Here is a 13,230-nt window from a genome sequence, read left to right on the forward strand (position 1 = left end):
TCTCAGGTTCCTTGACAAGTGGTGGGTAAACCCCATCCATACTGGGGCAGGTATTGCCCATACTACCTTCCAGCATCATACCTAACTTGTCTGGACTGAGCAGTCTCACCCAAAGTGTTCTCACCCAGGTCCCAGTTTTAGCCAGACTTTGGGAAAACCAACTTACTGCACCATCCAACTAGGATGAAGAAATACACTTGGTACTGGTGGTACCACAGCTTTCACTATCACCCAGCCTCCTCTGCAGGGCCGCATGTACACTTGGCATGGGAGAGGTGAGGGAGCACAGGCCCCAGAGACCTGATGAGCAATTGCCCAACACAGACAATAACAGTGCTTTGCCCTTACAGAGGGCTTTTCACAGAGGGTATGTCTACACTATAGAGTTTTTTTTTTTGTTGAAAAACAGCGTTTTTTTCCTAAACCCCTCATCCCCCGTCAATTATGTCCATACTGCAATCCCATTCTTTCAGAAAAAAAAGCAAAAGAACAGAGAGTTTTTTCCGACATTGGTAATCTTCATTCTATGCGTTAGAAGCCTTTTTCCGAAAGAGCTCTTTCTCAAAAAGGTGTACATAGATGGGAAAGAAGGAGTTCTTTTGCAAGAAGAGGAAAGAGGAAAAACCACAGGTGCTCTGGTGGCCACTCCACCCACAGCTTACATGCGAGATAGCGTCCAGTCAGTGTCGAAAAAACAGATCGCTTTCCGCAGTGTGGACACTCTCTTTCAGAAGAAGTTTTTTCAGAAGATCTCTTCTGGAAAATCTTCTTCCAAAAGAAGCCTGCAGTCTAGACATAGCCAGAGAGATCTCACAGCGCATTATAAGAAGTAGCATTCTCCCCATTTTAATGATGGGAAAACTGAGGTTGAATTTACCCCACTGGGGTACACAGCAAGTTAGTGGGAGGGCACTGACTAAAACCTCAGGCTTCTGACATCCAACCTATCTATGGGTCCTTGCCACAGGATCATCCTGCCTTTGAAACATGATAATACTGTGACTGACTCACTACTACTGTTTATAAACTGCTTTGAAACCCTCAGAGGATATCCCCAAGAGGATATCAACACACTTTATAAACACTAGTGGCAGCTTCCAAATGCCACATGGCTTAGTTGTGTAGCATTATATCTTCCTACCTATGGGAAAGACCTGAATTAGCTTCCATAGCAAATCATTAGCAGAACCATGAAAAGAAAGATCTCCGGGTTGGAGGTGATAGAAATGTAGCCGTGTTAGTCTGGGGTAGTTGAAGCAAAATGCAGGACAATGTAGCACTTTAAAGACTAACAAGATGGTTTATTAGATGATGAGCTTTCGTGGGCCAGACCCGAGGTCTGTGGCTGAACTACAGGACTCTCTGACCTGGGGCTATTTCAGTAGTTCTCAAACTTCTTGGCCCATAGCTCACACCTCTCCACGCAAGCCTTTCTATGGACCATCAGCTAATCACACTTGCTGACAAAATGGGTGCAGGAGGGGAGGAGGCAGGGTCCTTGTATCACCTCATCCAATCTAAACAGGCCAGCAACAGTTCACAGCCAAGAAAATGCTCATGTACACAGATGTGCCTCTGACAAAGTGACTGCTACAGCCAGGGATCCCCTCCCAGACTCTACTGGTCTCCCTCCCACTGCCTCCCCATATGGTGTATCTATAGTTCCTAACAGAACAATACAACAAAAATGTCTCTAATGACCATTCATTCATATATGAGCAGACAGCCTATATTTACAGGCCTGCCCTGCAAAAGTGGACCTTGGTGTCGACAGGGATTTCCCCTAAGTTCAGGGCTTTGGCATCTGGCACTAGCAGACTGGCCAGGACCCTTCCTGGCACTTCTCAGATGGCCCCATCAAGTGCCTATCAAAAGAGAAATTTAATCTGAAGGAAGAAAAACTTTCCCTCTCCCCTGGTTTCTAGCCTGAGTCACTGTTGTGCTGCTCCTAGTGTCATCGCTTCCCCCAGCACCGAGGGTAACAAGTGCTGCCATTCTGACCTGGTTGCATTTTCCCTGGGCTGTTGTCACTGTGTTTACAAACTGCAGGACAGTTGGGAAGCAAGCCCTCTGCTTGCAAGACCCCCTTTGACTGGGGTTTGGTTTGCCTCCTATAGAATTATATGGGACAGGTGTGTAGTTCAGCTTCAGAACTGAAGGCTTCCACAGTCTGGAGGGGAGGAGGGAAGGTTGGCTGGGGCAGTGAATATTTCCCACCTAGGGTCTCCTTTCTGGGATGCTTTTTAACATGTCAGGCTTGAGTCAGTGGGAAGTTTTACCTGGACTTCCCCAGGCTTTGGATCTGGCCCATGCTAGGGTGGACTATAGAATGCCAGGAATTTTGGAGACATTTTTTAATCCTGATGCCATTGTCGCTTTCCTCCCCCACCCTCTCCTTCTCTCACACCCTCCCCACCAATCATGCTCTTTAACATGACAATGTGTACTGAAGACCTGGCTGAGGCAGGATATTGTACTCCTCAGAAGGGAACTCCTAGCTATAAAGGTAACTCCCCTAGACAGTCTGAGCACCTTCATCTCTGGGTGCTGAGCTGTTTCCCCCGAAGGGAAGTGCAGGCTATTGGGAGGTGGGGGGAGCACCCCTTTAAGCAAGCCCCCAATGAGTGCTCACTTGGCGATGCCCCTTTACCAGCCTTACCCAAGTGGGACTGGCATGAGCTATGGGGAGTTTTACTGGAACTCAGCGGGGGGCACCGAACGTGCAGCATCATGGCCAGGAAGGGGAGCAGTAGCAGCTGGTGATGCCCAGTTTCCGGAGGAGGAAAGGCAGAATCCAGGTAAGCCATCACAGTTAAGTGAGAGGAGTGAGGTTCAGGACACCTGGGTGCCAATCCCAGATCTGTCACTGATTTGGGGGGGAAGGGACCAGTCTGTGCCTTTTTTGCATGTCTGTAAGTTGAAGATATACCCAACTTACTTCTGAGGGGCAATGCAGTCTGAGGGTTAAAGCCAGAGACTGGGAATCAGGACTCCTGGGTTCTCTTGTCAGCTCTGGTACAGATTTCCTGGATGGCCTTGGGCAAATCACATTCACTCTCTTTGTAGCTCTCTTTCCCCCTTTTAAATGTGGACATGAACCTAATTCATTCAGACTTGCCAAGCACTTTGAGATCCTCAGGTATAAGCATTGTAGAGGCAACGTATCGTTGTCTGTCTATATTCCTGGGTGAGAACACCATGTCCTGAAGGGCTAATGGCTAAGGGAGAGAGGGGACAAACAGGCCTCACTTAAACCAGAGCTTCATATTTATGCAAAGGGGCAAAATCCATGTTTGGTCCATGGACTGGAGTATATGTTTAGGGTTTTGCAGCTCCCAGTGCTGTCAAGGGGGATATTGCAGCGATGACAGCCTTCACACAGTAACTGAGCGCTTAGTTATCATTGTTATAGTTTTTGGAGTTCAGTATCCCAGTGGAGGGGAGGAAGGAGGATGGGGAATCCTGTTAGGATCCATTACTGTTTCTACCCTGTTTCTCTCCTTTCACCATCCTCCTTTCTCTGCTTCTCTCCTTCCCTCTCTTTGTTTTCCCCGTCTTCCCTCTGCATTCTCTGCATGGCAGCAGCTCCCAATTCCTGTCTCATGGGCTTCACTCCTGCCCCCTTCCAAAAGACTCCTCAACTGTGCATCCTTGAAATAGTTAATGCAGACAGGTCTTTGCCTAGTGCTATTAGGCTTTAGAGTCAATGTCCTAATGAGACTAATGGGGATTACACCTCTCTTGAGTCATTGCAAAACATCTGCTTTGGTGTTTCAGGCTGTCTGCAGGCCAGGGGTTACATCAGTGTACGGTCTGCTCTCATTTTGGTTAACTTCCCAACCATCCGAACTAGACACAACACACCCTTTGTTTTAAAGGAAAATGTAGAGTCTTAAAGCTGTGCAGAGTCCACAGCCCACAACCACGTCAGGCAGGCGGGGTGTGCGATAGCTCTGCCACTGATGGGCCCAACTCGTCCCAGTTTGTATACAAAGCTTTGACTATTGGGGTCAATAGCCTGCAGAGATGAAGAGTTGTGGAGATCTGGGCCTGCCTCCATTTTTAGTGTGAGGGTTTGTTTAGCTGCCATTCCTGCTTCTTACTGACTCTCCTCCCCGTCCTGACCCTTCAGTCACTGCCTAGCTTCCTAGGCACTGAGGTGCCTCTGTGGCTGTATGGAGTGAGCAGCTTTTGTTTGCAGGAAGTCTTGCCTTCTCTCTGAGCTGACAGAAACCCCTTCTAATTCCCCACCCACTTCCCACTGACCTCCTGAGCATACCTCCTCACATAACCTACCTTCACCATTGCTCATCCTCCTGCAGCCCCTCTCTAACCACCCTAGTATACAGACCTCATATGGGTCAGCCCCCCAATGGGTCTGTAATAAACCTGCCCTGCTTCCTTCCTCCCTTCCCACACACCATCCCATAGGCACCAACTCCTTTCCTGTCCCAGACCAGTTTTCCTCATGCAACCTGCCTTCTTGTAGCCACAACTCCTTGCAATCTGCCCCACTGCCGGGAACCTGCCCCACTCCCCCAGGCTCCTTGCTCTCATTTCCTAGGGCCAGGAAGTGGCAGGTAAAAGGCAAGTCAAGCAGGAGCAGAGGGGTCAGAACCAGAGAAAGGCTGGAGGGCTGGGGGAAGGAGAGAGGTAACATGGAGAGCACATGTCTGTGGGGAGGTGAGCAGGACCTGCTGGAATGGCTGGTGGAGGTGGGTGTCTAGTGGAAGGCTGATTGATGTATTCTCAGGGGAAAGGAGATGGCTAGGCAAGGCTGGAAGTGCTTGCTGAGGCCATGGGGGAGGCTGTGGTATATTTTATCTGATTATCTAAAGGCTTCTGTGGTGCTGGGCCCCTCACTGGCATTAGTGAATGTACCTGGCCCCTGTGACGGAATATGTATTACTCCCCAAAGTGCCAAGCAGTGGCAGACCGAGATTACACTGCAAGCCTGAGGCTCTGCTCAGAATATAATATAAGTGTCCTCTTTTTTTTTAACATACAACCATTTTTCCTTTCAGCTGGGGAGGCATGGTAGTAGGGAGGGGAGCTACTCACCTGCAGATGAGAGCTGTACTTTACAAGGGGGAAATTGGGAGCTCCTCATTTCTCCAAGTGACTCTTGATTTAGACTCTGAGGGTATGTCTACACTACAAAGTTAATTCAAACTAACAGACGTTAGTTCAAATTAACTTTGATAGGTGCTACACATGCAAACCGCTAGTTCAAACTTAATTCGAACTAGCGGTGCGCTTAATTCGAACTAGGTAAACCTCATTCCACGAGGACTAACGCCTAGTTCGAATTAAGTAGTTCGAATTAAGGGCTGTGTAGCCCCTTAATTTGAACTAGTGGGAGGCTAGCCCTCCCCAGCTTTCCCTGGTGGCCACTCTGGGCACCACCAGGGAAACTCTTCTGCCCCCCCTCCCGGCCCCGGAGCCCTTAAAGGGGCACAGTCTGGCTACGGTGCCCATGCCATGTGCAAGCCTGCCAGCACCCAGCCAGCAGACCCTGCACCTGGCACGGCTCGAGCCGGCCACCCGCTGCCACCCAGCCCTCCGCCTCTTCCCGAGACCAGGCTGGCGGCTCCCGGGAGCCTGCCCAGGTCCGCAAGAGGCGGGCGCCCGCCTGGTCTAGTGCAGACATCGTGGACCTCATCCACGACCTCCGCACTAGGCACAGGAAAGTGGCCGTCTAGGGCAGGATAGCTGCCAGCCTGGCCACCCAGGAGCAGGTGTGCATGAAAATCAAGGTGGTCCACTGAGACCCCCGACCCTGAGCCCTGAGCTTAGAATGGCCGTACTGGGTCAGACCAAAGGTCCATCTAGCCCAGAAGCCTGTCTGCCGACAGCGGCCACCACTAGGTACCCTGGAGGGGATGGACCGAAGACAATGACCAAGCCATTTGTCTTGTGCCATCCATCTCCAGCCTTCCACAAACAGAGGCCAGGGACACCGTTCCTACCCCCTGGCTAATACCACTCCATGGTCCTAACCTCCATGACTTTATTTCACTTCTCTTTAAACTCTGTTCTAGTTCTAGCCTTCACAGCCTCCTGCAGCAAGGAGTTCCACAGGTTGACTATTTGCTTTGTGAAGAAGAACTTTCTGTTGTTAGTTTGAAGCCTGCTACCCATTCATTTCATTTGGTATCCTCTAGTCCTTCTATTATGGGAACAAATGAAGAACTTTTCTTTATGCACCCTCTCCACACCACTCATGCTTTTATAGACCTCTATCATATCCCCCTCAGTCTTCTCTTTTCTAAGCTGAGTAGTCCAAGTCTCTTTAGCCTCTCATCATATGGGACCTGTTCCAAACCCCTGATCATTTTAGTTGCCCTACCCTCTTCCACCTTCTTTTCCCAGTCTCCCCGAGTTTTGTTCAGTAAAGAGAGTTTCTATTTTTGAACACACGTGTCCTTTATTTTGTACATCAGGAAGGGGGGCTAGGGAGGGGTAAGTGGAAGGAGGTGAGGGAGGAATGGGGTACGAGCCCCTGATAGGGAGAACTGAGCTGGCTCTGCGCGCTCCTCGGGGTGGAAACTCTCCTGAAGCCTCTTGATTGACACCCTGCCCCCCCCCCCCCCCCCCGATGGCAGCCTGCGGCAAGTGCAGCCGGGCTGATGGCTGAGTGCTGTGATGTGCCCAGTGTGGGCACTCAGGGCACTCCAAGCCAGGACTGCTTTGCAAGCGGGGAACCCCTGAGAACTGTCTGTCCGGGGTGGGGGTCAGGTCCCTTTAAGCACAGCCCTCGGCTAGCCTGAGGCAGCAGCTCCACACTCTAAGTCCTAATCTGATGCCCTGCCGCACTGCTTCCGGCCAGCCTTAACCTCGGTTCAGGGTTGGAACTAAGGATGGGTTAGGATGGTCTCTAAAGATCTAAGAGTAATTCCTTTAGGCTATGTCTACACTGCAAGCCCGTATTTTGGAATCATGGCGAGCTGGGGGACTTCTTACTCCAACTCCTGTAACCCTCATTTCAGGAGGAGTAAGGGAAGTCAAAGGAAGAATGCTCTTCCTACTGTGTAGACAGTGCCAAAAGCCAATTAAGCTATTTTGACTTGTGAAGCTTAATTTGACTTACCTGCTGTGTAGATGTGCCCTTATTGGCCCAGAAACTGTCTTCCCCACATGGTTGTTAACTCTTCCCCTCCCTACAAGGGGAGAGTGGGAAAGGATAGGTAGGGGTTAAAATCAGGGAGCAGACAGAATGGTGAAAAGTGGGGGGGCTCGGGGAGAGGGAATGAAATGTCCCAGGGCATGTGTCCAGGCTTGCAAACAACCCTCCTGGCCCCCAGTGCTGGCTGCATCCACACATGCCAGACACCTAATGGAGTGCTATCTGCCTAATCTCACTTGTTAACATTTTCCTATTCATGCTGCCTCAATGGCTTGGCATGGTGGCAGCTTTTGTTTGGACTAATAGCCCAGGTTGCTTAGGAAGCTTTTTCTTTAGATCTCAATCTTGGCTTAGTCCTACAGGCAGAGACCCCCCTAGAATAGCTCTCCTGGCAAGAGTCTCTGTGGGTTCCTCTGTCCTCTTGAATACTCTCTCTGGAGCAGAACCCCAGCTCTCCAACCTGTCCCTGTGTCCTCTGTCTGTGCATTTCTCCTCTTGTTCTCAGCAGCAGAAACAATGAGGAGGCCATGCCCATGAAGCCTTATGTCCAAATAAATCTGTTAGTCTCTGATATACCACAGGACTCCTCGTTGTTTCTGCTGAAACAGATTAATACAGCTCCTCTCTGAAAGGTCTCCTAAGCATAATATCCTATTCTAATATCCTATTCTAGTTCTCAGGCACTTTGCAAAGGGGGGTGGCAGCCAGTGGGCTGTAAGTCAAGCAAACTGGCTGGATGTTCTGGTTGTTACCTTACCTCAGTGGTGATGAGACCCACCCCACTCACAGCAGTGGGCTGGGGAGGGCACATTTGCCAGTTGGTGAAGTGCATTGAGACCTTTGAGTGGGCAGAAGGCACTAGTAGAGTGGAAAGATGAGACAGTTGGGTCGGATGGCTAGAGCAGAGGAGTGCCCCCAATGTGAGACCTCTTAAAGAGGTCTGATTTTTCAGAGCGCTGAGCACACCTGGGCTCTGAGTACCATGCCCCTTTAAAGATATTTCAGATCAGGGACCCCAGATCAAGGCACAAAAATCACCAGACCTAAGCCCAAGAGTCCAGTGCACAGACTCACTGTGTGCCCGTGGGTGAATCATTCACCTCTCTGCACCTAAGCTTGTCCATCTGTTAAAGGGGCATAATTACACTCATCCTGAGCAGAGCTGCTTGCTCTTCTGTGTGACAGAGGCCCTATACTGCAACAGCAAACAGATTCTCTTTTAGCACAAACACTGAAGGTCTGTGCTGTCGGAGCAAAAGGATATGATAGCAATCTTGGCAGCCAGTGTCAAGTTTGTGGCCAGATTAAACCACGACAGATATAGTTATAGTGTTTTTCATACCCAAGTCCCAAATACTCTACAGAAGGACAAGGGGGTAGAGGATTTTGAGATGTAGGAATCAACTGCCCACCTAGGATGTCACTGTGCAGCTTATTTGGACCACTTGAAACTTCACACAGGGATACACATCAGATTATTTTGCTACAAAGGTGCAGTTTCTCAGAGTTTGAACTAAAGGAGACTCTTCTTTGCTGCTAGCAGTATATGGCCTATGTTACACAGAGAGGTAGTTCTGATCTCATCAAGTAGAGACCGGTATGTGTATGTGACATGTAAATTCATTACAGCTTACTTCCCCCTCTGTCTCTAGATCTCTCCCCTGCTTCTTCCAGTTCTGGGAATTTCAGCCACTTCACACCAGATTCGGCCACCAGCCCCCAGACAGAATCCTCACCCCCCCAACCTGCATCCAAGCTCCAGAAGGATGGGAAGGAAGGAGAGAAAGGGGTGAAGAAAGCCAAGAGCCGTACAGCATTCTCCAAGGAGCAGCTGAAAACCCTGCACCAGCGGTTCCAGAGCCAGAAATATCTCAGCACCCAGGAGATGCTAGAGCTGGCTACAGCTCTGGGGCTCACATATAAGCAGGTGAATGGCAAGAGCACGCAGTGACTCCTTGCAGTGGCTGGGTTGCCCCTGAATGTTTGTACAAGGCAAGAGAAGCAGGGACATAAGGGTGGAGGTTGATGGACACAGAGCAAAGGTGCTCCTTGGCAGTATCTGTATTTATCCTCAGAGCCAGTGCAGGACCTTGCTGTGAGAGAGCACACTCCCCACACTCACATAACTGTCCATCTCCTGCTCCCAAAATGCCTCTGTCCTGCCCCCAGAAGAACCCATCTCAGAGGGGAAGGGAAAATTCAGGTAGGAGACAGTGCTGCCTAGTGAATAAAGCACTCAATGGGAGGTGGGTTCTGTGTTCAGCTCTGCCTTTGGCCTTCTACTTGACCTTGAGCAAGTCACTTCCCCCTCTCTGTGACTCAGTTTCCCCATCTGTACAATGAGGATAATGACACTGAGCTCCTTTGAGATCCATGGGTGGAATATGCTAAAACCCAGTCTGTCCTTGGCATCTCTGTGGCAACTCACCTTGAGGGAACCAGTTAATGCTGGTATTTCCAACTGCAGTTTTTACTGTGAATCTGCCAATATTTGGTGATTTTTCTAAAGATCTTGAGTCACATGAAGCTGTGATTAGCTCAGCTTTATTTTTTTTAAACGGGATGGGGGCGGGGCTTCTAGCCTTCCAGCATGTCCCCCTGGCTATGTCTACACTACCCTCCTAGTTCGAACTAGGAGGGTAATGTAGGCATACCGCACTTGCAAATGAAGCCCGGGATTTGAATTTCCCGGGCTTCATTTGCATAAGCCGGGCGCCGCCATTTTTAAATCCCGGCTCGTTCGAGCCCCGTGCCGCGTGGCTACACGCGGCACGGACTAGGTAGTTCGGACTAGGCTTCCTAGTCCGAACTACCGTTACTCCTCGTGGAATGAGGAGTAACGGTAGTTTGGACTAGGAAGCCTAGTCCGAACTACCTAGTCCGTGCCGCGTGTAGCTGCGCGGCACGGGGTTCGAACGAGCCGGGATTTAAAAATGGCGGCGCCCGGCTTATGCAAATGAAGCCCGGGAAATTCAAATCCCGGGCTTCATTTGCAAGTGCGGTATGCCTACATTACCCTCCTAGTTCGAACTAGGAGGGTAGTGTAGACATACCCCCTGAGGGTTCCAACCCCATGAGGCAAAGAGAGAGACCTGTTGTTAAAATCTGGCTTAAAAATGACAACTCTCATACTTTCAAGGCCTGACCCAGTTGGCAGTGCTGTGACACCATGGTATGTGGTGTGCTTGTGCAGTAAGTGGATCCCCATAATGATCCACTTTGTGCTTTGCCACTAGTTCTCAGTCTTCTCCTGGGGGCAGTGCCAGGCACCAGTGAACTACCCCAGAAGGCTCTGAATGGCCTGGCATAGACTAGTTCCTCCCCACTGGGAAGCTGCTGTGAGCTCTCCCCAGGGCTGAACTCCTCCCACGAACTCATCGGCCCATACAGGCAAAGAGAAAAACGATGATCTGCTTGGAATAGCTTGACATGAGGCATCATTGCAGATGCCGCAAGCTCCACACACACATTTATGAGCCTCACTGGTACCACAGCTGGAAGGCCGGCACTGAAATCATTAGCTCAGGATCAGCTGAACTGGGGCTATCTAAAATGGTCTCTTCCTAGAATGGATGAGAAGCCACAAGCATTGTAGCTGCCATGGTTCAGCCAAATTCTTCCTAACACTATCCCACAATGCAGCACATTTGAATAGTATTAACCAAAAGTAAATTCTGGGCACTCTGGTCTTGATGCCTCAGGTATTCCAGGATGCACTGGGACAACAAACACAAACAAGCTCCCCCACCCTCCCCAAACTGGTTTTTGTCAGAAACAAGTGAGACAACCAGCTATTTGCTGCAATCAACATCCTTGAAGTGTTCTCCTTGTTAGTGCAGACAGCCCTAGGGGAGTTGGCTTTGGAATTTGTCCCCATCAGGCATCTTGATTTGGGAGACTGATAGGATGCAGGGAAGGCTTCTGCCCTCCCCACAAACACACTTTTCCTTAATTTTGGCCTGCAGTTAGGAGAGATTTAATCCATTCTATGGGTGGGACCGTAGACACTGTGTTGGGGCTGATTTGTGCTGGTTGCAAGCCACATTTGTTTTTCATCTCTGTAATGTATGTGCATGTCACAGTGATGGGTACAATGTGGACAAATGTAGGCACTGGACAGAGATCCACCAACACAATTTGTATAGGCCAGTAGGTGGGCAGCTAAGGTTGAACTGGGGCCAGACTGGACCAGCAACCACTCAGATGCTTTACACTCCACTCCCTGATTCCCTGGGCCCTCCAGTCACCACACCCGGACTCAAGAGGCTCATTGTAACCTGTGAGTAAGAGGTGAAAAATGTCTTATCCCATTCCTTCCTCCCCCTGCAATTATCCATCTCCCCCCCCCCCCCCGAACCTTCTGACCCCTCACTGCAGGTGAAGACCTGGTTCCAGAACCGAAGAATGAAGCTGAAGACATACGAGAAGCACAACCTGTGGTCAGAGCGGGCTCAGTATCTTATGCAGGTATGGACTTGGCACAGAAAGGGGACCAAGGTCATTGGTCAATAAAACACAGTGTCCTGTCACCCCTCATAGCCCGGTAGTATATTCCTTCTGCTATCCCACTTCCTGCTGGACGGGATCTGAATCATGGGCCAGCTAGTTTGGTGACCTGCCTCTGCCATACCCAGCCAAAGATTCACTCCGCCTGCCTTCTGCTATTCAGCCACTGCTATGCCTCCTTCCTAAGGCCAATGGTAGCTACTGTCCCCTAGCCAACCAGGGCAATGGCCCATTCAGTGTTAGTAGTTAGTAGTTAGTGGCCTCACATCTCCCATGGAGCCTCACTGTACAGTATTATACACGTGGGTGAAGCCCCTCCTTCATGGAGGCTAGCCTTCTCCCCCCCCCCACTACCCACTGGGTGGAGCCCTTGGTCAGATGAAGTTCTGAGCCCCCACACCTACACTCCCTCTTCCCCCCCCCCCCCAGCCCCAAGCCACCCTAGGGAAAAGCATCACTTCTTCAGAGAACCTTTACTCTGCCCCTTGCAGGTTCTGGGGTGGATGAGGAGATAGTGTGCGCTACTCAGCTTCCTGGGTTCCTCTGAAAACTTCCTGGAGTCCAGTGAGATGACAGAGTCATCCAGGAAGCTGAATAACAAATACCATTTCTTCAGCCACCCCAGCACCTGCATGGGCCACACTTTCCACACCAAACCCTGTAACTGAGCCCCTGTTGATCATGCAGCACATTTCTTGTCCCTCCTCCTGCCCATGGACACACCTTGAAGCCAAAAGGCGCATAGCCTTTATACAGTTTAGCTTTGTGAGTGCCCAGAGAGATGCAATTGGTTTTGGTTCCTGTTTTCTCTTTCAGACGGGGTTCCAGCCCAGCGAGTACCTGGAAGTGCACCCCAAATTCCACCAGAACTATCCCATCAGTCTAGCAGGAACCATCCAAGATGTAGTCAACCCTCACCAGAACTACTCCTCAGGGCAGAACCCCTACGCGTTCATAGCCAGTGAGGAGGGGGGGGTCTTCGGCAAAGGTGGGGCCACCTGTAGCGTCCAACAGACAGTGGGATTCATTGCCCAGCGCAAAGTAGACTTTTATCATGGCTTCTCTGGGACCATGGAATACACTGGCGCAAAGACAGGAGATGGCTATAGCTTCCACGCTTCAGCCACTGTGGCACCTTTCCCTGGCACTGCTGGCCACCATCTGTACCTTCCTGAAGCAGAATTAATGCAAATGGCCCAAAGCAATTGTCACTAAATCCCTTCCTTTCCCTGCATCTCTCACGCTTTCTCCTGCTTGGGGTAATTACACAACTCTGTCTCTCCCTTACATTCAGATACATGGGCTCGCTCATACAATTCATATGCAGTCACTTAACAAAACGCACACACGTGTGTGTACTCACACACTTACCTTATAGTGAAACTGGGTATCTTTTTAAAAATAACCCAGCTCATCCACAAGATATGGGCAAGAATCACTATGTAAAATTCACTGGCCTGTGGTATGTAGGTGATCATATTCATTGATCATACAGTCCCTTCTGGCCTTTCTGTCTATTACCATATTTAGGCTGTTTATATTAAGGCTTGCTATGTTTACTGTTGAAGTCTAGAGAGCCAAGGTGTTTTTAATTATGC

The 13,230-nt window shown here is 50.0% G+C and overlaps 1 protein-coding gene across 1 annotated transcript; it reads left to right on the plus strand.

The window, feature by feature from the left end:
- Positions 1–2,472: 2,472 nt before the first annotated feature.
- Positions 2,473–13,230, plus strand: LOC102449677 (homeobox protein NANOG-like). The gene is made up of 4 exons (XM_006119930.5): positions 2,473–2,798; positions 8,779–9,053; positions 11,504–11,593; positions 12,449–13,230. The coding sequence occupies exons 1-4, from the start codon at positions 2,621–2,623 to the stop codon at positions 12,845–12,847; spliced, it is 942 nt and encodes a 313-aa protein (XP_006119992.1). The 5' UTR covers positions 2,473–2,620; the 3' UTR covers positions 12,848–13,230.

Source organism: Pelodiscus sinensis, chromosome 1 (assembly GCF_052426305.1).
Source record: "Pelodiscus sinensis isolate ZL-2025 chromosome 1, ASM5242630v1, whole genome shotgun sequence".
In the NCBI taxonomy this organism is placed as follows: domain Eukaryota; kingdom Metazoa; phylum Chordata; order Testudines; family Trionychidae; genus Pelodiscus; species Pelodiscus sinensis.